The sequence below is a fragment of the Hirundo rustica genome, chromosome 6 (genome assembly GCF_015227805.2).
Source record: "Hirundo rustica isolate bHirRus1 chromosome 6, bHirRus1.pri.v3, whole genome shotgun sequence".
Lineage (NCBI taxonomy): Eukaryota > Metazoa > Chordata > Aves > Passeriformes > Hirundinidae > Hirundo > Hirundo rustica.
Window position 1 is genome coordinate 2,742,768 of NC_053455.1, and position 27,314 is coordinate 2,770,081.

Consider the following 27,314-nt stretch of genomic DNA (forward strand, 5'->3'; position numbering starts at 1 on the left):
CTGTATTGAATAAATTTATAATATTTTATCATTTTTACATACATGTTTACATATAATTTCATATAAACACAGATAACAGAATCCCAGAATGGTTTGGGCTGGAAATTAAAGCTCGGCTCACTCCAACCCCCCGCCAAGGGCTGGGACACCTCCCACTAGACCATGTTGCCCAAAATGTATTACAAATACAGAATTACAAATAACAACAAGGATCATAAATAAATGGCAACAATACAAATCAAAAATACAAACTGCAATACAAACACAACGTTTTTACATGTACGTACACACACTTCCAACATCCAAATTACTCTGCCAAAATCGTGTCTAGGAGCATGGGAAAAAATAAAAGTAAGCAGAACGACTCATACCACAGGTGCCTTTTTACAGCAAGCAGAAAAATGCAGTAGAAACCTCTTAAACATACATACCTTAAATTTTAAGACAGGTGGTTTTGATATGATGGATGCCTTTAACTCATGCAACCTCTCTTCTATCTCTCTCAACCTAGAAAATAGAGATCTTTCTGAGATCCATTTAAAAAATGCAGCTTTAACCTCTCTGATCCAAACAGGCATTCCTGTGGGGTCCAAGAGGGTTTTTTTTGTCTGCTGGGAAGAGAGAGTGATGGTGTCAGTATTTCCCTGGAGCAGCTCAGCTGGTTAAGAATCAATGCCTGTCAAACCCTGCTTCTCTGGCCACAGCAGGAACCCGTCAAGGTATGACAATTCCCCTGTTCACCACCCCAAGCATCTGCCCACCCTCCTTCCTCAGGAGCAGCTGGCTCACCTCCTGTTTCCTTTGGTGGTTTTTGGAGCCAGATCACCTGCTTTATTTTTGTTTTAAACCCCCCCCAAATAACAACCAAGCCACAGGAAACAGTCTGGGCATTATGGAGTTCTGTATGGAGGCGGAATTTCTGGAGAATGGTGTCCCACCCTCCCAACTACCATTAAAAAAAGGTTGTTCACCTGCTTTTCTACTTGGCCTGGATTAAAAAAGCAGCTACAATGTAAAGCACAGATATGGATGGGTAAAACTGTTCCCAGTCCCAGTAAACTCCAGAGGTTACAGCATGTCAGCAGTCTATTTTCCATCCTTTCCCACTGAATTGCTCGCTGAAGGGAGAGCCACTCTCTCTCTGCAGAAGCGCCAGTGTCAAATGATACTTGGGATTTGTGTGGAAGCACTTCAGGGGATGCCTAAGGAGTGTGAGAAGGGCCATTTCTCCCTGATTATACGTTTGTGACGTGCCTGAAGGGTCATCTCAGCACCGCAACACTTCATCAGGTTTCTAAGCTTCCCTCTGCTCAGAAATCCTGCACTTAGTCCAGCCCTGCAGCTGAAGGAGACATCCTGCACCCATCCCTAGTGAGGCACACCCTGATTCCCCACCACAGCTTCCCAAGCTCCCCCAGCACTCAGACTGGATTCAGGAAGGAACCAAGAGCCTGTGATTCACGATTTGTCGTGCCCCACTCACGGACCGAAGCTGCTCATTTTAGATTCTCTAACGGGTCTCTCACAGCACCTCAATGTCCCCAACCCTGGAAGCCTCCAAGGCCAGGCTGGATGAGACTTGGGAGCAACCCTGGGACGGTGGAAGGTGTCCCTGCCCACAGCTGGGGGCTGGAACTGGATGATTCTGAAGATCCCTTCCCACCCAAACCGTTCCATGAGTCCGTGTGGAATCAGAGCTCCCTGTGCCTGCCCGGTGCTGCGTTCAGCATTTACCACCAGAACACCACCAGCCACCCAAGATCTCGGCCCTGGAGGGTTCAGGAAACACCCAGAGGGCTGTGTCATCTCCTGGGATCCCTGGGAGCGGGGGCATTACCGCTGTTTGGTTACGTAGAGCTCCTCCAGCAGACGCTGCTCCTCGTAGCTCATCCAACGCTCTTCCAGCTCCTCCTCCTCCTTCTGCAGCAGCTGCTCGTAGAGCCTGACTGGATTCCAGCCAGTCATGATGTCGTAGGTGATGACGCAGCCCAGAGAGTGGGACACGATGGAGACCTTCCCTCCCTTCTCCTCGAACTCCGGGTTCCGGGAGCAGAAGAGGGAGTACAGCCGGTTCAGCTCCTGCTGCAGCCCCTTCACCAGCTGGGCAGCAGGGAGAGGAAACAGGGTTTAGCATCGACATCTCATTGCTCCAGCTGATGCTCAGGAATGTCCCCGTCCCACGCTGACCCATTCCCGTTAAATCAGGCTGGGAAGATGAGCTCAATCCCATGGCCAGCAGCAGCTGGCTGGTCACTGGCTCCAGAGCTTCATCCCTCCCCTCCAGAGCCACCAGCTGCCACCACACAGGACCCGTGGTGACCCCAAAACAGCTGCACTGATGCCAAGGCGTCAGATTGAAACAAACCCTCCAACAAAGGGCAACTGAGCGGCACCCTCTGAGGCGAGCGGCACCTGGTTTTCACTGGCACAACGCTCTCGTATTCCCCTTCTTGCTGGATTCTCTTCCATCTCCTGCAGCACTGCACTGAGCACTGCTCTGGTATGAAGGGCTTCAGCTCCTTTGTTAATTTTAGGAGGGTGGAAGGAGCCCGAGCCAGGCGTGACCTGGAATCAACTCCCATCCCTGCCATAACCTCGGCATCACCCCACACCACAGCCCCTTCTCCCCTTGTCACTGCGAGCAACAGGGGTCTGGGGAGAGAGAAATCCACTAAAATGGATGGGCTCACACACCGCAGGGAGAGCCTGGATGGGCTCTGGGAAAACATCCCCGAATTGCTTTTGGGTCTCAGTAAAAGCAGGCTTGAACTCATCGAGCCTTTCATTCTCCTCCCCACTGCCTGGATGAAAGGAGAGGCAGCTTCCCGTCCTCCTTCCCTTCCTACACCTGCCCCTGCTGGAAATTATTCCCAAGGAATCAGAATGAAATGATGCTGCTAAAAAATGAAAAAAGTCTCATCTCAGGTAAGAGCATGACACGGGAGGAAAAAAAAAGGCAAAAAAGAAGCAAACGGAGCCAGAATCTGAACATTTGATATAAACAATGCTTAAAAACCCAAGTTTTGGGGAAAAGCAGGAGTGCAACATGCTTCTCAAACATCACAGACTAATCCTGTAGTACTACAGCAATAAATAAATAAATGTTTGCCCTATGTTTATGGAGTCTCTGAGAAGCTTTACTGCTCCAAACCCTACACTGGAGGATAAAAATGTACAGCTTCCCAGAAAGTACTTTAGAGAGAAGCACTGGAAACCAGGAGATTTGGGAGCTGGCCAATACAAAAAAATAAAAACAAAAAAAAAAAGGAAAAGGAAAAGAAAAAGAAAAAAAGGAAAACCCAGCAGCTTTGCCTGTCAAACTCAGCATGGAAACCGAGCAATGCTTCCAGGCTGTGGCAGGGAGGAGGACAAACAAGGGAGCGCAAATCATTCCCTCGTTAGCAACGGGAAATTAAAGCTATGGAACATATAATTTCAACACGGTTTTTCAAGAGCCTGAGTCGTTACTGAATATAAATATGAATGGCAGCAGAAGCGCCAGTGTTTGATACACATTTTACTGAGGGAGAACCCACACAACAAACCCGCTGCCTGGAGCACCGTGAAATGATGATGGGAGCCCTGCAGCAGCTTGGAGACAGGAGCATCAGAACACCCAATTTTCAAGGGTTTTTTTAACTGTGGTGCTGCCTCTTCTCCTGCACAGACTGTGGGCACAAACTTTCACACATGAGCGAACAGGCAGGGGCTTCAGCGAGGGCTGGAGCTGAAAACGTCAATCAGGATGAGCTGTGGCTGGCTGGTACTTTCTCCATTTAAAAAGGTTTTGATTAAAAGCCAGAACAAAATAGCAAAGATCAGCTGAAATCAAACTGTCTGGGGATTCCTGCCAGGAACTGGTAAATAATCTTCTGGCACCGTGGCATTTCCATTATGAAGATCTGACCTTGCAATCGGAGGGCAGAAAACAGAATATTCTTGGAAAATCCTGGTTGGACACTGAGTCCAGCCCTGTTTTCAATCCTCCTCCTTAAAAGCTTGCTGCTACTGGGAAGTCAGGCACAAACGTGGACATTACTGAGAACCAGCTCATGGATTTCCAGGGGAACATCTGCAACTTTGCAGAGCAGAGCCCAAGCACTGAATTCAACCAAATCCTCTGCTGGAGATCATCCCTAAGCTCCAAATCCCTGAGGTGACCGTGGAGTGGAAGTTCTGCTGTGGGACAGGCTCCAGAATTCCAGGCACACGTGAATGGTCTGGTTTGCTGCTCTGCCAGAAGAACCGGGAGCCCTCCACCTGCAGCGAGCACTTCTGCATGTTGGTGTCCTGCCAACAGCCCTGTGCCAGGCCTAAGATTAGAAACTGAACCTTTGTGGTGCAGAGAAAAGGAAAAAATAAAAAAAAAAAAAGAGAGAGAGAAAACCAAAAGGAACCGAAAAGAAAACAATATTCATTTAAAGTCCCAGCTTAAAACCTGCTCGGTTTAAGCAGTGTATGAAGTTAAGGTAATGTTTATTGGGGGATGGAACTAGATGATGTTTAAGTTCCCTTCCAATCCAAGCCAAGCTATGATTTAATCCTGATTTGCTTTCTTAGTCTTAAAAAGCATAGAATATTCCAGCTCGTGAAAGAAAAGTTTGGTCTGAACAGGGTTTTAGTCCAGGGAATTGCTTCCAAATCTTGTGTAGTTACAGCTTGATATGTCCTAAAAATCCACGTAAAAAATATCTTCTAAGGACACTAAGTGGCTTTATATTGCCTAAAAACAGTGAATTTTTTTGCTGTTGGATTTAAACGTGGAAAATACGACTGCCTATCATATTTTCTCTCCTAAATGGCATCGCTACAATAAATTTTTTAAGAGTTGACCTTTTGATGCACAGCTTGTCTTTCTACTGCCTCTAAAGGGTCTTAATTAAAGGCTTACTATTAAATAAAACCAAAACCCCAAATGACAAAATAAAAAACTCCCTCCTCAGCCTCCCAAAACCCAAGAGGCTGCTCCATGTCTGCAGGTTGTAGGAAATGGGAGCCTCATCCTGACAGCTTCTCCTGCTCTCCCTGCACCTCCATCCAAGGAATCCCTGCTGAAATCAGCCCTTTTCCCACTGCTTCCCCTGCTGCTCCTGCCAGCCTCAAACCCCAGCAGCTGCTGGTTCTGCCTGAAAACAGGAGAGCAGGAATCACCCCCTCAAAAAAAAAATCCCAGGAATGGTGGGAATAGTGGAATGCAGCATGACCAGCAACTCCTCTCTCTCTTTCCAGCTCCCTTCTTCCATCCTCCCTCCCAGTTCCCAGCACATTTTGGGGACAATGGGAGCTCTTTTTATTTTACCACCTCCTAAGGCTTCTCCCACCTCCTAAACAAGCTCAAATACCTCCCAGAAGAATAAATGAGGCAGCAGTGGATGGAGTTGATGTTTTTCCCTGTCAGCTGCTCTGCTCCATCACCCTCAGCTCTTCCAGAGGGAGCAGGAGAAGGCAGCACCTTCACCTGCCTGCTTCTGAGCAGATCAAACAGAGGGAACAATTCCTGTTCCTTCCAGAAAAGCTCCATCAAATCCCATCCTCCCAGCTGACCCTCCTACCTTGGTGCTCGTTTGGCATCGGCCTGAGGACACTGAAATATTTCCAAGAAAAGGCCTGGAGGGACAGGACAAGGGTGAAAGGATTCCCGCTGATAGAGGGGAATAGAGATGGGAGATTGGGAAGGAATTCCTGGCTGGGAGGGTGGGAAGGGGCTGGGATGGAATTCCCAGAGCAGCTGTGGCTGCCCCTGGATCCGTGGCAGTGTCCAAGGCCAGCTTGGGCCAGTGGAAGGTTGTCCCTGGCCATGGCAGGGGTTTGGAACGAGATGGGATTTAAGATCCCTTCCAACACAAACCATTCTGAGATTTTCTCTCTTTATCAGCTGAGGTTTTGCCAGTAAATCCTCCCTGCAGGAAACTCGAGCCTGCAGGATCACGTTGCCTCAGAAGGCAGCAGCTGATATTCAGACTAACTGAGGTTAAAAGCTCCCTGCCCTCCAGAAACCAAATTAAATTAAAGGCAGAGCCAGGCATGGTCTTCCTGCACGTTCATGGGGAGCTGGCTTGAGGGCCATGAAATCCCTGGGGGAAGCCAAAAACCAGGGTGCTGACCATGGAGCAGGAGGCTGGGCTTGATGAGGCCAAAAATGCCCTTTGCTCTCCCAGTTATGTGCCTGCCTGGCACGTGGCTTCCAAGAAATCCAAAAATAACAGCCGACCCCATCCACTCAGGAATCCCCAGGCACAGGCCTGGGGTTTGTAAAGATAAAACGGGGAGCCCGAGTCAGGTGACGCAGCCCTGCCACCTCAGGCTGAAGAACACTGATAAAAAAGGCAGCAGAATCAGCTTTTAGGACCTCCTGAGTACCGGGCAAGCCTGAGCTGAGCTGATGGATCATGATGGCAACAAGAAATTGTGGGGGGAGTGAGACATCCAGAGCTGCTGCCCTTTTGTGCAGAGCATTAGCAGCATCCTGTGCCGGGCAGGAAAAATCCAGACCTCCAAATTCCAGCACCCCAAACAGCTGTTCAACCTCTAAATCCCACCACCACCAACCCAAACAGCTGTTCAACCTCTAAATTCCAACACCAACAACCCAAACAGCTGTTCAACCTCTAAATTCCAACACCAACAACCCAAACAGCTGTTCAACCTCTAAATTCCAACACAAACAACCCAAACAGCTGTTCAACCTCTAAAATCCAACACCAACAACCCAAACAGCTGTTCAACCTCTAAATTCCAACACCAGCATCCCAAACAGCTGTTCAACCTCTAAATTCCAACACAAACATCCCAAACAAGGGTTCAACCTCTAAATTCCAGCACCAGCATCCCAAACAGCTGTTCAACCTCTAAATTCCAACACCAGCATCCCAAACAGCTGTTCAACCTCTAAATTCCAACACAAACATCCCAAACAAGGGTTCAACCTCTAAATTCCAGCACCAGCACCCCAAACAGCTGTTCAACCTCTAAATCCCACCACCAGCATCCCAAACAGCTGTTCAACCTCTAAATTCCAACACAAACATCCCAAACAAGGGTTCAACCTCTAAATTCCTGCACCAGCATCCCAAACAGCTGTTCAACCTCTAAATTCCACCACCAGCATCCCAAACAGCTGTTCAACCTCTAAATTCCAACACAAACATCCCAAACAAGGGTTCAACCTCTAAATTCCAGCACCAGCATCCCAAACAGCTGTTCAACCTCTAAATTCCAACACCAGCATCCCAAACAGCTGTTCAACCTCTAAATTCCAACACAAACATCCCAAACAAGGGTTCAACCTCTAAATTCCAGCACCAGCACCCCAAACAGCTGTTCAACCTCTAAATCCCACCACCAGCATCCCAAACAGCTGTTCAACCTCTAAATTCCAACACAAACATCCCAAACAAGGGTTCAACCTCTAAATTCCTGCACCAGCATCCCAAACAGCTGTTCAACCTCTAAATTCCACCACCAGCATCCCAAACAGCTGTTCAACCTCTAAATTCCACCACCAGCATCCCAAACAGCTGTTCAACCTCTAAATTCCACCACCAGCATCCCAAACAGCTGTTCAACCTCTAAATTCCAACACCAACAACCCAAACATCTGTTCAATCTCTAAATTCCTGCACCAGCAACCCGAACAAGGGTTCAATCTCTAAATTCCAACACCAGCATCCCAAACAGCTGTTCAACCTCTAAATCCCACCACCAGCATCCCAAACAGCTGTTCAACCTCTAAATTCCAGCACCAGCACCCCAAACAAAGGTTCAACCTCTAAATTCCAACACAAACAACCCAAACATCTGTTCAATCTCTAAATTCCAGCACCAGCAACCCGAACAAGGGTTCAACCTCTAAATTCCAACACCAGCATCCCAAACAGCTGATCAACCTCTAAATTCCAACACCAGCATCCCAAACAAGGGTTCAACCTCTAAATTCCAGCACCAGCACCCCAAATAGCTGTTCAACCTCTAAATTCCAACACCAGCATCCCAAACAAGGGTTCAACCTCTAAATTCCAACACAAACAACCCAAACATCTGTTCACTCTCTAAATTCCTGCACCAGCACCCCAAACAGCTGTTCAACCTCTAAATTCCAACACCAGCACCCCAAGCAGCTGTTCAACCTCTAAATCCCACCACCAGCATCCCAAACAGCTGTTCAACCTCTAAATTCCTGCACCAGCATCCCAAACAGCTGTTCAACCTCTAAGTTCCAACACCAGCACCCCAAGCAGCTGTTCAACCTCTAAATTCCTGCACCAGCACCCCAAGCAGCTGTTCAACCTCTAAATTCCTGCACCAGCACCCCAAACAGCTGTTCAACCTCTAAATTCCCGCACCAGCACCCCAAACAGCTGTTCAACCTCTAAATTCCTGCACCAGCACCCCAAACAAAGGTTCAACCTCTAAATTCCAGCACCAGCATCCCAAACAGCTGTTCAACCTCTAAATTCCAACACCAGCATCCCAAACAGCTGTTCAACCTCTAAATTCCAGCACCAGCATCCCAAACAGCTGTTCAACCTCTAAATTCCAGCACCAGCATCCCAAACAGATGTTCAACCTCTAAATTCCAGCACCAGCACCCCAAACAGCTGTTCAACCTCTAAATTCCTGCACCAGCATCCCAAACAAAGGTTCAATCTCTAAATTCCTGCACCAGCACCCCAAGCAGCTGTTCAACCTCTAAATTCCTGCACCAGCACCCCAAACAAAGGTTCAACCTCTAAATTCCAACACCAGCATCCCAAACATCTGTTCAATCTCTAAATTCCAGCACCAGCATCCCAAACAAAGGTTCAACCTCTAAATTCCAGCACCAGCATCCCAAACAGATGTTCAACCTCTAAATTCCAGCACCAGCATCCCAATCTTCTCTTCCTCTGAGGAACAGAAGCCTTGAAGACACCAGCATAAATAAGCATGGATAGCGTGTTCCTGGCAAAGCAGAAGGAAACTGGGATGTGTGTGTGGCCAAACACCCCCTGGACCCACACCAAGGAGATCCAGAACTCCATCCCCCTGGTCCATTTTATGGGCAGATTGCTGGGGTTGAAGGGGCTTTTCAGTGCACACCAAAATTACCAGCGCAGAAAAATGACATTTTCCTCTCAATATCCAGGAAATGAGTTTGTTTTGTTTTTTTTTCCCAAGAGAACAGGGAGCAGTAAACCCCTGCTGGCACCCGAGCACAGCAACAACACAGTTAGGGAGTGCTGCTCCTTCCTCTGTGCTGCCTCCACAGGATCCTCTCCCGCTGGACAATCATCCCACATGAAAAATAAAACAACAGATGGGTACCTATGGAAAGGGAGCGCAGCACACAGGACCTCTGCACCCTCTCCAGCCTGAGGAGCAGGAGTGTTTCTGCAGGCTTTGTGGGAAAGGAGGGAAGGAGAAGGAGATGTGAGGGACACCGAGTTCCTCAAGCAGCTCTTTCCAAAGGCCAAGAGAACTTCGGGAGGAAGCGCAGCAACCTCCTTTGAAATTCAGCCAGCAGGGAGAGCGAGCCAGGCGGAGGGGGAAGGGGGTCCTTGGGAGCCACGGGGGCAGCTGCAGCTCAAGGCTGGTGTCCTGGGGTAACTTTATGATGCCTGTATCCCCAATCCTCTGTTCTGTTTGTGCTGTATATTGAGTCCTGTGCCTTTAGGACTGGTTCTAAGAGCAAGGAGAAGCGTGGAGTTTGTTTTGAGAAAACTGCCTGACTCCGAAATATTCCTCTCTGGACGGGGCTTGGGGAGACTGCAGGACAGAGATCTTTTTGCTTTTAGATAGTTTCAGCTAGCTAGGGCAGAGAAGTTCCCTGGACTGTTTTTTTTTCCTTTTTCTTGGGACTGTTTAAACCTGCTCTGGACTGAAAAAACCCAGGGGAGCACTGGGGGCTGCACCTGCGGCCCACCGGGGCCTGGACCTCGGCATTTTCCAGCAGCGCCGGAGGGACTGGGACTGAGGAGAGGCACTGAGAGAGAGCCGAGCTACACCCACGGCAAGGACTTTCTCAGTTTGCCATCTCACCCCAGAACGAGAGGTTTTATTGTTTCATATCATTCATTCTTTATACTTGTATGCACTTCATTTGTTTAGTAAAATAGTTTTTTCCACTTTTCTCCAAAGAGGTTTTTTTTACCGGACCAGTTGGAGGGAGGGGCCACTTGGGTTTGCTTCCTTAGAGGGATCCCATTCAGGGGTTTTCTCCCAAATCTGTCCCAAACCAGGACAGGTGGATTGGGAGGGATTGGGAGAGTGAGGATGAGGAGTTTTCGCTCCACGTGGCCCAGGAGGAGGTGCCAGCAGAGCTGGTGAGGCTGCTGACCCCCAAGGAGACGACAGTTGTCCCGTTCCCTGATGGAATCGCCGATGGGTGCCAGAGGGGTGTCACAACAACAGATGAGAGGCCAGAAGGAGCCCTGGCTGCGGGAACGGGCGGGGAGGGCTCTGTCTCTTAGGGATGAGACAGAAAAAGGATCCGGGGATCTGCCTGAGTCTCTCTCCCAGGACCCCTCTTGCTGTTGAAAAGCTCTGACCCATTTCTGTGCTCCAGGTGAAGTTCAGGTTCAGGCACAGCCAGTAAGCAATCGCTTTATAAAGCTGAGAACACGTTCAAGGGCAATCAAACTAATTAAACCGGCCACGGAAGCGCTGCCAGGCAGCTCCTTCACTATTAGGTGCAACAGGATATGCAAAACCAGCCCTGAAATAGGCTCAGCTTAAAATATCCTGCTTCCCATCTTGTTTTCAAACACACCTGGAGCAGCTGAAAGGAGAGCACAAGAGAATGGGATTTCCGTTGCAAAACAACCCAAGAGGGATGAAAGCTCTGGGAAAAGTTAATACTTGCCCCAAATTTCAAGAGGTTAGTCATTAATTCTCCTTTTAAATATGTGTACAAGAGCAAACCCACGAAGCCATTCCAAGGTCAGGACACTGAGCAACGTGTTCTAGTGGAAGATGTCCCTGCCCATGGCAGGGATTGGAATGAGATTATCCTCAGTGGCCCTTCCAACATAAACTATTCCATGATCCTAAGGCGGACACTGAAGTTTCTCCACTTTTATAGCGCAATATTTGCACTAAACCCTCAGAAATCCTGGGATGACGGATGTAAATGATATTTATCCCGCACTAAAGGCGTTTTCTGCCAAGACATGTATCAATAGTTTACAGCATTACAATTAGCCTGCAAGTAAGTACAGGGAAGATGAGTGAAAAAAAAAGAAAAAAAAAAAAAAAAGGCACTTGACAGTCTGAGGAAGGTGACAACTCTGGATTTACCATGCAACAATTAGCCTTTCATATCCGTGTTGCAAGCATTTATTATTATAGAAATATGAAGCTACAGTGACACAGATGTGACACAAAGGACACTAAACCCCGAGATTACGTTACCACAGATGGACCAGCAAGGTCAGGGGCAGAATGTGAAATGTTCATTTAGAAAGAGGCCTGGGTGCATCAGAGTACCAATTTATTGCTTTTTCTTTACATCTGGGTAATGTTTAAAGAGGGATTTGGTACCGAGGAGGATGCAGCACTGTCCTCTCCCACAAAAACACCCCAGCTGAAGCTGCTGGCTGCAGTCTGAGACCAGACTGTGCTGAATTATTAATGCCTGCCTGGTGTCACATCACATGCCACAAGTCAGAGGCACCTTTTGGATATTCTCCTGCCACACTGGAGAAGAAACAAGAGCTGAAATCAGAGAGGGGGTCACCCCCCACGCTCTGGGAGGGCTCAGGTGAGCAATCCAGTGCCCCTGGGACAGCTCTGGGCTCTCCTGCGACACCGACAGGACCAGGCTGGAGAGAGGAGCTGCCACCTGCAAACCCCTTAAGGAGCTCCCTGAAGAGTGGCCAGGAGCTTGAAAGAAGCAGCTGTGATATTTCTGTGTGGGGAAAACCCTTGAAAGGGGAAGGCAAATTCCCATCCAAGCATTGTGCCCTGGGTGCTCGCAGCCCAAAAAGCCCTGGCACTGCAGGGAGGGGAAGGATTCTCTGCCCTGGGCACAGCAGAGCCCAGCTGGAATGCTCTGCCAGCCCTGGGGTCCCCAGCAGCAGAAGAAGCTGCTGGAGAGAGTCCAGAGGAGGATATGGAGCTGCTCCAAGGGCTGGAGCTCCTCTGGAGCCAGGCTGGGAGAGCTGGGAATGTTCCCCTGGAGAGGAGAAGGCTCCAGGGAGAGCTCAGAGTCCCTAAAGGGGCTCCAGGAGAGCTGGAGAGGGACTGGGGACAAGGGATGGAAGGACAGGACACAGGGAATGGCTTCCAGTGCCAGAGGGCAGCGATGGATGGGAGATTGGGAATTGGGAATTCCTGGCTGGGATGGAATTCCCAGAGAAGCTGTGGCTGTCTCTGGATCCCTGGAAGTGTCCAAGGCCAGCTTGGACCGGGCTTGGAGCAGCCTGGGATGGTGGAAGGTGTCCCTGCCATGGCAGGGGTGGAATTGGACGGATTTTGAGATCCCTTCCCACCCAAACCATTCTGGGATTCTGTGGCAGCTGAGAGCCATCAGCTGAATGCCAGCTTCAGCCCTCTCCAGGCTGAGCTCACCACATCCCTCAATTTATTTCCCAGGGGAAAAGGGGAGTTTAATAAGCTCCTTTTGAGATCCTTTGAGGATTTCTGGGTGGAAATGCCCGGAGTACACAAAGAACTGAGCAGGGGCATTAATTCTGAGCAATGTGTGGCCATGTGAATCCTCAAAGACAAGGCTCATTCCTGAGCTGCAAGGAGAAAAACACACCGAAGGTGGGAAAACCACCCAGAAAGAATGCTCCACCTGAAATTAAAACTCTGCAAAGTTAGGTCACAAGGAAATAAAACGGGATAAGGAAGACTTGTGTGCATTGCTGCAAACATTTCAAGGGAATTAATTCGATCTGATGAAAGAAACCAATGTAGTATTTGGTGATCAGATCTAAGCACGCTCCTTCTGTGCCAGTCCTCACACCCAGGGCACGGTGAGAAACCTGTAAAACTGCACTTCTAGCGAGCAATGAATTAAATTTTCACGCGCTGCTGGCCAGCACACCTGAACTTTACTCGCTAACCCATTTCCCGTAAGATGTTCCACAGGCATGCCAAGCCTCTGAAGCGGTTTAAAAATATCTGTTTGCAAGCTGCCAGAGAAATTTCCATCGCTTGCCACGGGAGTTCATTGGATGGCTTCAGGTGCACAACAGACAGGGAAAACCTGAGAGACAGTGGAGAGCCCTGATTGATGAATTCTGCCTTACTGAGCAGGAAGAGAGGCACAGATTTCAGTCTGAAAATGGTGTTGCCAGTCTAACTCGACCGAAAGCTGGCATCAAACACCCAGGGTAAGACTCAAAAGCCTCACCGTGCCCCAGTCTAACCATGGCTGCAAAAGGGTTAACACTACTCCATACAGGACACAGCCAACACAGAGAAAAGCTCCAATTCCTACAGAAATTAATCCTAAACCAGCCCCAGTGTGATACACAAGGGATGCTACTGGGGTGAAGCACTGTCCACGTTTTTATTCAGGTTACAATCATTTATTCATTAAATGATGGATATTATCATCATTTATGGGCCACTGTAATTTAGGATCGTGTCCCTGGCTTTTTTCTCCTCTGATGAATGGGGTCACTCAGCTACACAGATGGGTCAGGGTAGGATGGGAGCATCCAGGATATAAACAGGCCCCTAATAAACCGAGGAACTGGGGATCATTTTGATTTCCTGCAAGGCAAGTGCACACAAATGCATTCACACCGGCTCGGGCACGTTTGCTCGTGCTGCCATCCCATCTGTCTTCAGGAACGGCAAAAATGAAGTGACAAATATCCATGGACCTTGTCAGAGGTAAAAAACAACCTCAGCTCTACGGCCTCCCATTGCCCTAAATATGCAGAAATCAAGAAGAGCCACATTAAACCCCTTCCTGTTTCCCAGCTGTTGATGCAGAACCATTTTAGATATATCTGCTCCAAATAAATGACATGGGTTGTACTTTTTGCTGTCTTTCCTCTCCTCTCACTCTTAAAACTCTGACTGCTGTGGGTCATCGTGACCTACAAAGCGTTAATACCCTTTACTCAGGTTTTCCTTAGAAGGGAACTTCCCTGGCATTCCCAAATCCAGATTTTTTTTTCCTTCTCTGTGCCCTGCTCTAGTGAAATGAACATAAAAGCACGTTTTCCACACTGACCTCGTCCCTGTAAAGGGGGCTGGTGTAGTACATGATGTCCATGGCGCTGCTGTTGAGCATATCCCGTAAACCCCGCACTTTATCCGGGGTTATGGAGTCCACAGTGTCTGGGGAAAAAAAAAAAACCAAAAAACCAAAAGGAGACTTAAATTACACCCAGGAGAATGGTAAAATAGAATCATGGAACGGTTTGGGTTGGAAGGGAACCTAAAGATCATTCAGTTCCACCCCTCTGCCCTTCCACCATCCCAGGCTGCTCCGAGCTTCATCCAACCTTGGACACTGCCAGGGATGGAAATGTTCCAAGTTGTACAAACAAAAATCCGAGCCTGGCACAAGCAGAGTGCGCAGATGGAAGTTCTGGGGAGAATTCTGCAGCCTGCAGCTGCTGGAGCAGCCAAAGAACCGAGTCCTGTACCTCCATCGAGGGTCAGCTTTGATCTCCACTCCACCGGAAGGAATTCCACGTGTGTCGCAAGGTTGGAAAAATACTTCTCTTCCACTTTCCTCACGGTGTCTCGCATCCTACAAAAGAGAAATCAACGTTTTCCTGTAAAGACTACACGTTTCCTGAATTACTGCTTTTCCATCCCTACTAAAACATGTAATTCCCTCAATTTCAAGCTTTTATTATGAAACACTGAAACCCTCAAATAATGAACGAATTCTGTGCGTGGAATGCTCAAAGGAGTCTGAATGTATCACAGTACGGGCTTAACATAATCCACCTAAACTCAATTCAAAGGCATCTGTTAATTCTGGTGGCTTGGGGGCTGAATGTCAAAGGTAAGGATTAGAAAATGAGAAAACAATTAGAAAATCAGAAACGGGAAAATTAAGAATTTCACCTCTGCTTTGAAATCCAGAATCCACTGGAATCAACCACTTGATCAGCATAGAAGGAACACAAATCAGTGCCTTTAAGCACAAAGAAAACCCTTAAAAATATGGCTTTTGAAAGAGCAGAATTTTATTTTAATTTCACATACTGAATTGGAAGGCTTGAGAGCTCCAAGAGTGAGAAACAGGATCAGTTTACGAGTGTTTTAACTTGCAGGAGCAGATGGAGAGGCTTTTAAAAGACTTTTCATTTTAACAGCATATCTGAACATGAACACTGCTGCACCTCTCTCAAGGGATGAGAAAAAGTTGAAATGCCTCAACCCCAAAGCATCTCTGACCCTCTCTGAGACTTGGGGGAAAATGGGAATAATGATACGTCACATTCTTTTAAAAACGGGACTTTATTTGTGTTGTGTGGAAAGCCCATCACTAAAAAAAGAAAAACCAGCGTGAAATCAGACAAAATATTAAATATCCAGGCATTCTACCAATGGCACTCAGCACCCAAAGCGAGGAAGTGTTTTATTTTCCTTTCTTTCCTTCACCTGAATCCTGGCCCCAACTGCATTCCCATTTTTGAAGATGAGCACAAAAAACCAAGCCCAACCCCAGTGCTGGGTTTCCAGCACTTGGTTCCCAGTTCCAAGCATCAAGTTTTTTTTATTTATTTCAGTCTTTCAATGCGTTTTTTCCCCCCCTATTTTCAAAGCAACCCCCTTTGAGTTAATTCTACAACCCAAGGCACGACGACATTAATCTTCCACCTGCACAAATGCTTTTTAGTGAGTTTAATCCCTGAGCTGAGGCACTTTCCTTGGATGTATTAATGCTCCTCTGCTCTTCAGGAGAAATGAGACAGCTCAGGATAAATCACTTAAGGATGGGGTAGGAAGAGGTATTTAGGAAAAAAAAAACCAAAAAAACCTAAAACATTTTCTACAATTATCTCTTCCTCTCTCTCATGTTTCATTTTTTTTTTTTTTTTCTTCCTCCCTCCAGGAAAAAGTTCATTATGCTACTAAAAAAGCAGATTATTCACGTACCACGTTTTTGAGAGAGGCAGTGAAAATGCTTTTCCATCACTGACACTTATTTTCTGCTGAAAGAAAAGGAAAAAAAGGAGGAATGGGGAGGAAAAAAAAAGGGGGAAGGGAAATGAAATGGGGGAAAGAAAAGTTGGGGAAAGGGGGGAAAAAAAAAAAGGAGAAAGGAATAAAAAGGGGAAGGGAAAAAGGAGAGAAAAGGAAAAAAGGGGGTGAAAGGAAAAAAGAGAAAGTAAAAAAAAGGGGGGAGAAAAAAGGGAAAGGGAAAAATGGGGGAAGGGAAAAAAAAGCAGGGAAAGGAAAAAAGGGGAAAAGGAAAAAAGCAAGGAAAGGATATAAAAGGGGAGGAAAGGAGAAGGGAAAAAGGGAAAGGTGAGGAAAAAAGGGGCAAGAAAAGGGGAGAAGGAAAAAAGGGGGAAGGGGAAAAAAGCAGGGAAAGGAGAAAAGGGGAAAAGGAAAAAAAGCAGGAAAAGGAAAAAGGGGGAAAAGGGAGAAAAAAAAATAGGGAAAGGGAAGTAGCATCCTTTACATCCTTTTTTTCCAAAGCAGATACTGCAGGCCTGTGCAAACAGCCAAGAAATGCAACTGCTCAGCATCTCTATTTTTAAAGCCCGGTGTGATTGCACTCCTAATCTCCTGGATTCTTGCCCAAGGAGATGGCAAACTTTTCAATAAAGCAAAATATCCTTCCCATGCCAAGGGGGGAAAAAGAATAAATCAGCAAGAGGATGTGCTGAAATCAGGGCTGATTTAAGGCCTGAGCTGACCCATCCTTGCCCAAGCACAAAACCCTCCCTGCCACCCCCCCACACACAACAGGACGTGGGAGACTCCAAGATCAGCAGGGAAAACTCTGGATTCTAAAGGAGATGAAATTCCAACGAATAAATGAACACTCCCGAGTGAGCGAAACAAAGGAGGTCTTTGGAAGCGCCCACAACTCCTTGGCACTGCCAAGTCAGCTTCACTTTCCCTGCACGAAGGAGGTGGTTTTGCCTGGGGTGAAGTTCATTTCCTTCCCAGGGAGCTGGCACGGCACGGTTCGGATTTAGGATGAGAATAATTTGGATATTTTGGTCGTTTCGGTTGTGCTGACCCTGAATCAGGGACTTTCTCAGTGTCCCATGCTCTGCCAACGAGGAGCTGCACAAGGAGCCGGGGGGGGGAACACGGCCAGGAGAGGGGACTCAGACTTATTTTTGGATTTTTCCATCATCATCATCATTACTATATATTTTTTTAATTTATTAAATGGTTCTCATCTCAACCCCTTTTCCCAGCTCTCCTCCCCATCCCACTGCAGCTGCAGGCTGGGGTTAAAAGCTTGACACCAGCAAAGACGAACTTGAGAAACAGTTAAATTTTAGGAGGAAATTAGCCAGGCAGCAGATTAAAGCTGCTCAGCTTAGAAAAAAAAGCCCAGAAATGCTGCATGAACAAAGCACAGAATTTTACACAGCAACAACTACGAGAAGTGAAGGAAATGGGAAATAACCTGGTCCTATTAGAGCAGGAAAAAACACCCACATCATTTATACACCAGAAGCAGCTGGAAATATTGTGGAGGAACAGCTATTACACATCCCTAAACCTTTCCATCTTTAAACACAACAACTGCAGAGCTTTCTGCTGCTTGAAAGGTTCTTATTAAAGCTGTTCAAAAACTGTCTCAGGGAAGTTTTTTTTAAATAAAAGTCAGAGCAAGAGACAGGAGTTTGGAGAAAATAACGTGGCCTTGCAATTCTGTGGAAAAGCTTCAGCTCTCCCCTCCTAAAAACTGTGCTGGCTTCGTGTCCTCATCCAGAACTTTGGAAATGTAAAGCTGGATTTTACTCAGATGTGGCTTCACCCCAGGGAAACTGAGGTTGTCCAGCCGTGGTCCTGCCTCCAGCACAATGGTCCTGAACGTGTGACATCACAAAAGGGTTGGATTTGGAAGGGACTTTTAAAAAATCACCCAGTTCCAACCCCCTGCCATGGGCAGCGACACCTTCCACCATCCCAGGGCGCTCCAATGTCCTGCCCGGCCTGGGACACTTCCAGGGATCCAGGGGCAGCCACAGCTGCTCTGGGAATTCCAGCCCAGCCAGGAATTCTCAATTCCCAATCTCCCATCCATCCCTGCCCTCTGGAAGCCATTCCCTGTGTGCTGTCCCTCCATCCCTTGTCCCCAGTCCCTCTCCAGCTCTCCTGGAGCCCCTTTAGGGACTCTGAGCTCTTCCTGGAGCCTTTTCTCTGCTGCTGGAATGATCCAGAACAAACAGAATCACTCAGATCCGAGAGAAAGCCAAACCCCAGCTCTGCACGTTTCTTCCTTAGGGACTTTAAAACTCATCCTGGCACAAGTGCACCAAAGCTCAGCTCTAACCCATTTTTGTCCCCTGCCACCTCACGGGTGTCAGAGCTGCACTCATCCTCTCATCCTCTCCCAGCAGCAACGGCACATCCATCTCCTGCTCACGGGAATCATCGAAATTCCCAGTGCAACCCAGCCCCATCCACATCCCCCACGGATTCTGATCAGCACAAACCCTGCAGAAAATTGGGTGCAATTTCCAGGCAGTGCAGCTACAGCCACATGCAAACCCCCAGCTCACACACCTGCTTATCTGTTCTGCTGCGAAGATGGGGTTATTATTGGTTTTTTCCCCCTCTTCTGGCTCTTAAAAATAGATTTCTTCTTTAAGTTTTATTAGGTGGCAAATCCCTCTGTTCACTTGTTAAATTAACACCAACTGAAGCCATAAATCCTCATCTAAACAGGCAGAGAATTCACCTGATAGAAATGCACGCTGAAATACTGACCCCAGAGCAACAATTACTTGAAGCCATGCATTGAAACACAAAGAAACAACTCTAATTTATGGTTTTTCTAAGGGAAAAAAAACCAACCCCCACTCATGCACACCTTAGAAAGAATTCTGACATATTGCTGTTTTCCATGCAAGAAGTAACGGCCTGAATTTTATTCATTTCACCATGAACAAAATGTGCCTGGCTGCCTTTCCCTGATTAAAAGAATAAATAACAAACCCATATTCTCACAGATATACATCCTTCCTTAAGTGAGCCGATTCCAGAGATATGTTAACACATTTAGAATTATTACTGTGGGTTGGTTTTTTTTTTTTTTTTTTTTTAATCTCACGCTGCTGGTTTTGTGTAGGATTTACAAGTACTCCATTAAAAAAGGGGCAGTTGCAAACTCAGATCAAAAAGATGGATTAGCTTCAGCTGCTTCCCAAATTTTGCAGAACGGTGCTGATGTTAACAGAGCAAAATGCCTGAAAGCTGGAAGCAACCACTCATTTTAATTCCAAGTTATCTTTGCAGACTCTCTTCTGTCAGATGATCCATGAGAGAGAAATAGGGAAAGGTCTTGAATTAAAGCCTTAAAGGAGCCAACTACTTAATGTGAACTCTTGATTTCATAAAATCACTGACTCGCAGGATGGTTTGGGTTGGAAGGGACCTTTAAACTCATCCAGTTCCACACCCTGCCATGGACAGGGACATTCCCAGGTTGCTTCAAACCCTGGTTTTGGACACTCCAGGGATGGGGCAGCCACTTGGACAACCTCCTCTTCAGCTCCAGGGCCTCACCATCCCCACACTGAGGAATTCATTCCTACTATTTCACCTAAACCTGCCCTTTGTGCCAGCTCGAAGTCATAACCCCTCGTCCCATCACCCTGATTCTGAGAGACAGGGCAATGGGATGTTCCCTGAATAAAACCTCAACTCTCGCCACTCCCTGCAAAGCCCTGTGGATCCATTCCTGGATTTTGGTCACGGAGATGGTGAATGATGTCCTAAATCACTCTCCAACCGCTCTCACTCACTCCCCTGGAGTTCCCTCAGTCGGAGGAAATAACAGCACTTGATTGAGGAAATTTAGGGCTGGCTTGGGCTCAGTTTGCTGAGCTGAAGTGAGGGCAGCGGCCACGAGTAAGAACGAGGGAGATGTGCTGAGAGATGAGGAAATGGGCAGGGTGGCAGCTTCCCAAAGCTTGAGCTGCGGAAATGCCAACTCCAGCCTCGCCACGGGCGGATTCCGGAGAGCAACCGCAAGACGCGGGTCGCGCGCTGCCTCTGCTGCTCTCAGAAAACTGCTGTGAAAACTGCTGTGAAAATTGCTGCTCCGTGAGACACACTCACACACACACCCTGCTTCAGAGGGGAGATGGAAACCCTGGGATGCAAACAAAGGAAGCATGACTGGGATCCACACTCGATCCTTTTGAAGAATAACGGGATTTTGCACCATCAGAGGGGCTGAGGCCGTTTTGTTGGTCCATCACAGGATCCTGGGACAATCCTGGGACATCCAGGTGCTCCAGGCTCTCTTCCCAAAGGGCTGGCACAGAGCACTGCAGGCACTCCCTCTCCCAAATCCACACCGCTCACTCCCATCTTCCTGCTGGAATCCCACATTTTCAGACCAGCTGGAGTGACCCAGCTCACAGCTGAGATGGCGAAGGCAGGGAAAGGGCAGAAACAAGGGATGGAGGGAACGGGAACGGCCCTGGGGATACACCCAAACCCTGAACAGGCTGCTACAGCTCCAGTGCAACACGCTGCCATGTGTTAGGTAATAAATACTCACAAAACAAGCTGGTCCAAAAGCATTTCGTGCCCTAACCATCACCTTTTACCTCTTGGCCTGAACTCCTCTTGCAAGACAAGCTCAAGTCGAAACCTGTAAGCCAATATTAACCATCTGGGTGCTTAATTCGGGATTAATACCTGCACCAAAGGACGAAAAACAAGCATCTAAAATGTATTTAAGGCATTTCCAAGCATTTAAATGGAACGTAAAGCTACCAAATACCTGAAGAGCTAAATTTATAGGAAAGGTTTTACAGGAAAAATCTTCATTTGAGATTTCCAGCAGCACACATTAATGCAGTGAAAGGCTTCTGAGAGGCTCTGCCCGGGCTTGCACATCAATGGAAATGTACCAAAATAGCTATCCCAAAGTAATTATCCTAATGATAATCCACAATTAAAATGCTTTCTAATGGGACTTGCAATAAAAATGTAATTGGTGATTAGGACAAGATGCTGGTGCAGGCAGCAATTGCTGTGCTATGAACAGCAGCACAGACAAACGTGATTTTGGAATCCAAACAGGAGATTCAGCCAGAGGCAGAGCCCAGCTTCAGGCTGAGAGCAGCCCAGAAGTGACACAACACTGCAGCTGTCATGGGAAAGCACCGGAGAGTCCCTTCACTCATCCCCCAAGCTCAGGAGCTGACGAAATTTAGTCCAGCCTAAAGGTCTGAACCCTGCCTAAGGCGGGTGAAAGGTCTGACCTTCACCTGGGCCAGGTGAAACAACAGGAGCTTGGAAAAGGAGGCTGGGAACGTGGAGAGTAACATTCCTAGATGTCCAGAGGAGGCCACCAAGATGACCAAAGGAAGGAGAACCTCTCCTCTGAGGAAAGGCTGGGAGAGCTGGGATTGCTCAGCCTGGAGAAGGGAAGGCTCTGGGGTGACATAAATGTCATAAAGGGAATCTTCAGGAGAGCTGGAGAGGGACTGGGGACAAGGGATGGAGGGACAGCACACAGGGAATGGCTCCCACTGCCAGAGGGCAGGGATGGATGGGAGATTGGGAATCAGGAATTGCTCCCTGGGAGGGTGGGCAGGCCCTGGCACAGGGTGCCCAGAGAAGCTGTGGCTGCCCCTGGACCCCTGGCAGCGTCCAAGGCCAGGCTGGACAGGGCTTGGAGCACCCTGGGACAGTGGAAGTTGTTCCTGCCCAAGGAATGAGATGAGTTTTAAGCTCCCTTCCAACCCAAACCATCCTGTGATTCTAAACTGTACTCTGTACGTGTAACAACATCTCTCCTTCCCATTCACCCTCACAGTCAACAAAGCCAGAGAGGAACTTCCATGAGAGAAATACATCCCAAATAACAATATGTGAGTGAGGACAGTAAAAAAGACACCCCAAAGAGATTTATTTTAAAGCTAGCACTCTGCCTTCTCACAAACCCAGGAATTCCAGGATTCTGCACCTGATGGCAAATAAAACCCCCTCCAATTAAGCACATCCTGCCTTAATACCTCGGTTTAAATTGGGCAGAAATACAGACTCCAAAGCCTTGTCCCTTAAAGAACCATCCCTGTGGTACCAGCACAGCTCAGAGCACGTTATCCTGCTCATGTTCCAGCCTGGAGGAGGGACTGCCTCTTCCCAGACGAGCTCCCAGTGAGTATCAGAGCTGACAGGAGCAGCTTGTTGCACCAGCTGCCGTGCTGCATTTAGATAATAAATGTGTTTAACTACACAGGGAAGAAACAAAATGATGCCACATCCACCACAGGCCCGCTCATCCGAGCATCCAGGAAGATGCATCTTTGCCATTCACCCACTCACAGGGCACCCTGCAACCACAGCCCCCAGCCACCCGAACGAGGAGGCTGAGCTCCGGTCCTTAGCGAAATTAGCGGGGATCATTCGGAATTTCGCTGGACGAGGGCTCTGTTTTCACCTCTGTAAGCAGCAGGATCTGCCCAGGGATGCAGCAGCATCGTGCCAGCTCCACCAGCTTCTCCTCAAGGTGGCAACCTGAGGGCACAAGCGTGGCAGATGAGCTCTGCTGGCCTCCAGCTACAGGTTTCCTGCTAAAAAATGTCCATTTAAAAGGCAAAAAAAAAAAAAACCCAACAAAACCCACTGACATCTTCTCAGCTGCGATTTCAAAGTGTGAACGGTGAAAAAAAAACCACTTTTCCTTGTTTATGTTCTTTATCAAAAAGCACCACCGTGTCGCTACTGGAAAAGAGTGTTAAAAAAACCACCCCCAAACACCAAACACCACACAAATATCATGGCTGAAGGTGCTGACAGAAAGCGCCAGTACGGCCTGTGAGAGCTTGGCAGACATTCCTTCTGAAATCTCTCCCTGGAACATATGGGATGTTCCTCACTGATAGGTTTTAAGTCGTTATTTGTTTAAAAAAAAAAAAAAAAAAAACCAAAAAGAAAAAAGGAAAAAAAAAGGGGGGAAAGAAAAAGAAAAAAAAAAATCCTTCAATCTAAAATGATGCTTTAATTTGCAAATTTCGCACAGAATGCACACATTTATGCCAATAATTAGCATTTTAAAAGGCTGTGCAATGCTGTCTGGCAGTTCTTGAGGATATGAGTGAGATTTACTGAAGCTCATAAAGTCTTGTGTCCCTTTTTTGGAGGAAATATTTCATGTGTTGGGCTGCCAATTAGAGCAGGACTTATGGAATGAACACCTCTGCACTGTGACCTGAGCTGAAGTTAATCCACCCATGGAACCCCCCTATCTATGGAAAACGGAGGAGGGAAAAAGATAAAGCAAAAACATTTAATCATTCCATGGCTGAAGTTTTATTTCTGCTCACTGTTAAAAACAGCAGCTTATACCGAGGCTATCAGCATTCCCAGTGTCGTTCCACCCCACAAAAATAGAATTTTTTACGTTTATTTTGCTGACTAACATTGAACCAAGGGCTGTGGATGGTTTTTCTCTCTGCTTTGGACTGCTGGCTCTTCAACAACAACGTGAATAACAGCGGTGAAGCGGCAGGGAAGGGGCTGGGGAGCCGCAGGTTGGCGCTCTGAGGTGACAAATGACACACAAGTGACATCAGAAGGTTTACCCTGGCACAAAGAGCTGTGGGGACACAAGAGGCTGATGACACGATGGCACAGAGCGCACAGGCACTGACCTAGAGCGTCACTCTGTGCTGGAGTCCAGGGCATTCCTTTGGCTGCCCTGGAGGGTCAGGGACCTGGGCAGGGGGGTCTGGGACCCCAGCCCAGAGCCCAGAGAGACACTGGCTTTGATCTCAGCCCATGGGAAAAACTTCCTACACTGAGAGAGGGTTTACAGGCCACAGGAGTGTGAAAAAATAGTAGTTTAGCTTATCACAGGGTGAAAAACCAGTGATTTTAGATTCCTAGCATTGAAGTGAATGGGACAAGATGGAGAATTTGGGGCGTTGTCTCCTTCTTCTTCATTCTCCTTCCCTCACTCCATTTCTGCAGTGACCTTGGCACAAAGTAGTTAGTGAGGACTGGGTCAGAGTAGAGATGACCTTTTTATAATAGTGATAGACATTGGTGAGAAATAGTAAATAAGAAATACGTAGTAATTAGTATAAAAGAAAAGGACAGCCCAGCTCAGGGGGAGACGTGAGGAGTCCATGCAGCTGCAAAGATCTTGTTGAACTGAGAAAATTGTAAGATAAGAAACAATAAACAAAGTATGCAACATTGAAAAATCTAAACCTGAAGACTCCGTCTCTTCCTTCGGTTTGGCTCAGAGCTGTGCAGGGGGGAAAAAGACTCTGAAACCACCTGGAAAACGGGGAAAGCCCCGACAACTTTGGAGGCAAAGGGAGGGTGACAAAGCTCCCAGCACAAAATCCCAGCTCTTCTCACAGGAGCCGCTGGGTTTGTAGTGCTCCTGTCAGCGCTGACGGAACCTGGAGCTATTTGGGACACACCTCCTGAACCATCCAGGTCTCTAATTAACACCTTTTCAGCCTCCTCTTTCAGCTAATGAGGGGTTCCTCAATGCCACCTCGTCACCAACACAGCTGTCATTAGGACTTTATAGTTTTCCTAAGAAAAAACATCTTTTCGGGTGCATAAAATCACAGGTTGCTCTGGGTTGGAAAGGATCTAAAGACCATGAAGCTCCAAGCCCTGGCATGAGCCAGGATGCCACTCATGGGCAGGACTCCAACCTGGCCTTGAGCACTGCCAGGAATGGAGCAGCTCTGGGAAAACATCATTCCCAAGAGCTGTTCACAAACCCCTCTTCACAAAAGACGTTCAGTGAAGAGATTTCACAGCCTTCTGGTCACATTCTGCTTTTCTGCACACATTCTGCTTCATCCCTGAGGGGCTTCTGCCCTGTTAGGAATGACAGCATTCCCCATTCCCCCGCTTTTACAGGATGCAGTTTGCTTGCCCACTTACCCCACCAACCAGCACCGAGAGATTCCACTCCAAAATTAACTTCCCCATACCACTTACTCAAAAAATGTCCTGCTCAGTTACTTCCCAGTTGTGAGGCACTTAATTCACCCAGGCACCACTCAGGAACAACATTCCCCTCGATTCCGACCAAATGAGAAACCTCTCCCTGCTCAGCAAAGCCACAGGACCCAGAATTTCACACAGAATCCTTTAGGCTTCTGCTCTCTAGGCTTTAGCAAAACCCAAACTTTGGTCTTTGGCTGATTGACAGGTATGACTGCATTGCTGAAGGCAAACAAAACAAGATGTGAAGGTGATGCCTGATTTAACTTCATGCTTTTTCTCTGGTTATTTTTTGATTTGAGGTGCTTTCTTTTTCACCCTTAACTTCCAAAGTGAAATCTTTTAGCACAACATTCCTTTTTTGTTTCTCCCCAGACCTGTTCCAGAACCAGCCGAATATATGGCACTGAATTGTTTTGTTCGCATTCAGCTCTGCAAATTCGAATCTCTTTTGATTCTTTCAAAAGCTCTCTTCTACGTTCTTCCCTAAGAGCAGGAAGACAGGGGCTGTTTTCTTCTTTGTCACCTACTGCAACTAAAAAGTCAATGGCTTTTGTACTTTGTTTGGCATTCTAAATCAAAACATGATGTGCACTTCAGGCTGGAAAAGACCTCCAAGGTCAATGAGACCAAGCTGTGGCCGATCCCCACCTTATCCCCAGCCCAGGGCACTCAGTGCCACATCCAGGAATTCCTCGGACACCTCCAAAGGTGGGGACTCCAAACCTCCCTGGGCAGCCCCTTCCAATGCTTAACAACCCTTTCCATGGAGAAATTCCTCCCGATGTCCAAGCTGAAGCTCCCCTGGTGCTCTTGAGCAGCTCCCCAAAAGTCACAAATCAGGACAAATCTTTGCTCTCCTGGCTCACAGCTGCTCTCCCTAAGTGCCTACATCCCAATTAACATAAAAAATACTGCACCCACAACACAAAAGGTTAATGAGTCAGCAGAAGAGGAGGAGAAGGAAAACAGGGAAAGACTCGTCCCAAACCAAAGGCTCTGCTGTCGCTCACAACAACAGCCTCGCATTAAGGCCGCTTCAAACATTCCAAGGCACTCACATGGCTGTGTTTTTGATGATCCTTCCTTGGTCCATTTTCTGCCCAATCCCATGCACAACAAACACAATGTGACTAGTCTGGGGTGGCTTGTCTTCTAAGGTGGCTTCTTCTACATAGCCTCTATGTAGCCTTGTGCCACTACTTGAAGCTGCAGAAAGAACATTATCCCACCATCAGTGAGGTTCTGCCAAGTGCAGGGCTCCCATCTGCTGACAGAAGCTTGGCTTTTCCCGGGCCAGCACGTTGAAAATCAGATTATATAATACGGAACCATGAAATGAAAGGATTAGCATCTATTTTTAAATACAGGCACTTTTAAACCCCTGTAAGATTTGAGCAGCCAGGTGATACCAATAGGCATTTCCACTGCAAAGGGAATTCATTCCAGGTCTGTTTTGAAGAACAATAACTCTTCAGGAAACAGCTGTGTAAGTGTGCGCCCATTTTTATAACACAGACCCTTTCTCCTGGGTGTCTCAATCAATGAAATTCCTTCTGTCTCCACCTTACTCCCACAGCATGGAAGGATCATGGAAATGACCTGGCCACATCAGTGATTAAATGTCGTCACTTCATCCACCCCCGTTAAGAGAGCTGGTTGAAAAACTTTAAAATTTACCATTTTGATAGGGAAAACTTGCTTTATTTTGAGCTGGTCCAACCTGAAATTTCCCCTCCTCGTCCTCCAGCTCGGTGGCCAAACTCAAAATCAGTTTCCCAGGGTAAATGTGGGCATTTTCTCCCTGCTGTGCTGCCAAACCCATGGGCACAACGTGCCTCCATCCCCCTCTAGTGACACGCAGGGGACCACACCAGGCACCAGCTCTGCCCTCAAAAACTGGAATTAACAACTTATTTTGGTTTTAAAGAGGAGGAAAACACCCCAAACCCACTAAGGGCATTTTTTACCCCAGCCAGGTTTTGTTCACCAAGTTGAGCTCCTCTTTGATATTTTTTCCCCCCCACAAATCGTTTGGGACAGATCTTATTTATTACACATTATCCCAATGGCATTCTGGATAAATTACTTCATTTCTTCTGCAACTGAAGCGCTGAATGATATTGGGGTTGGTTTTTTTTTAGGAAACATTAATTAAGTGTTCACCCAGGAGTCCTGGGGGGTAAGAGGGCATTAATTACAGGGCAGATGTGTAGGTTCTTGTC

General features: G+C 47.4%; 1 protein-coding gene across 3 annotated transcripts in view; it reads right to left on the reverse strand.

Moving 5' to 3' along the window:
- Positions 1–27,314, reverse strand: part of DDHD1 (DDHD domain containing 1) — a 67,901-nt gene that overhangs the window by 11,992 nt on the left and 28,595 nt on the right. For all 3 annotated transcript variants that reach the window (XM_040067552.2, XM_040067551.2, XM_040067550.2), the window contains 5 exons: positions 26,151–26,298; positions 14,589–14,695; positions 14,171–14,277; positions 1,838–2,100; positions 432–507 (listed from right to left, as the gene is read on the reverse strand). In XM_040067552.2, coding sequence (XP_039923486.1) covers positions 432–507; positions 1,838–2,100; positions 14,171–14,277; positions 14,589–14,695; positions 26,151–26,298 — 701 coding nt within the window. The remainder of the gene's footprint in view (positions 1–431; positions 508–1,837; positions 2,101–14,170; positions 14,278–14,588; positions 14,696–26,150; positions 26,299–27,314) is intronic.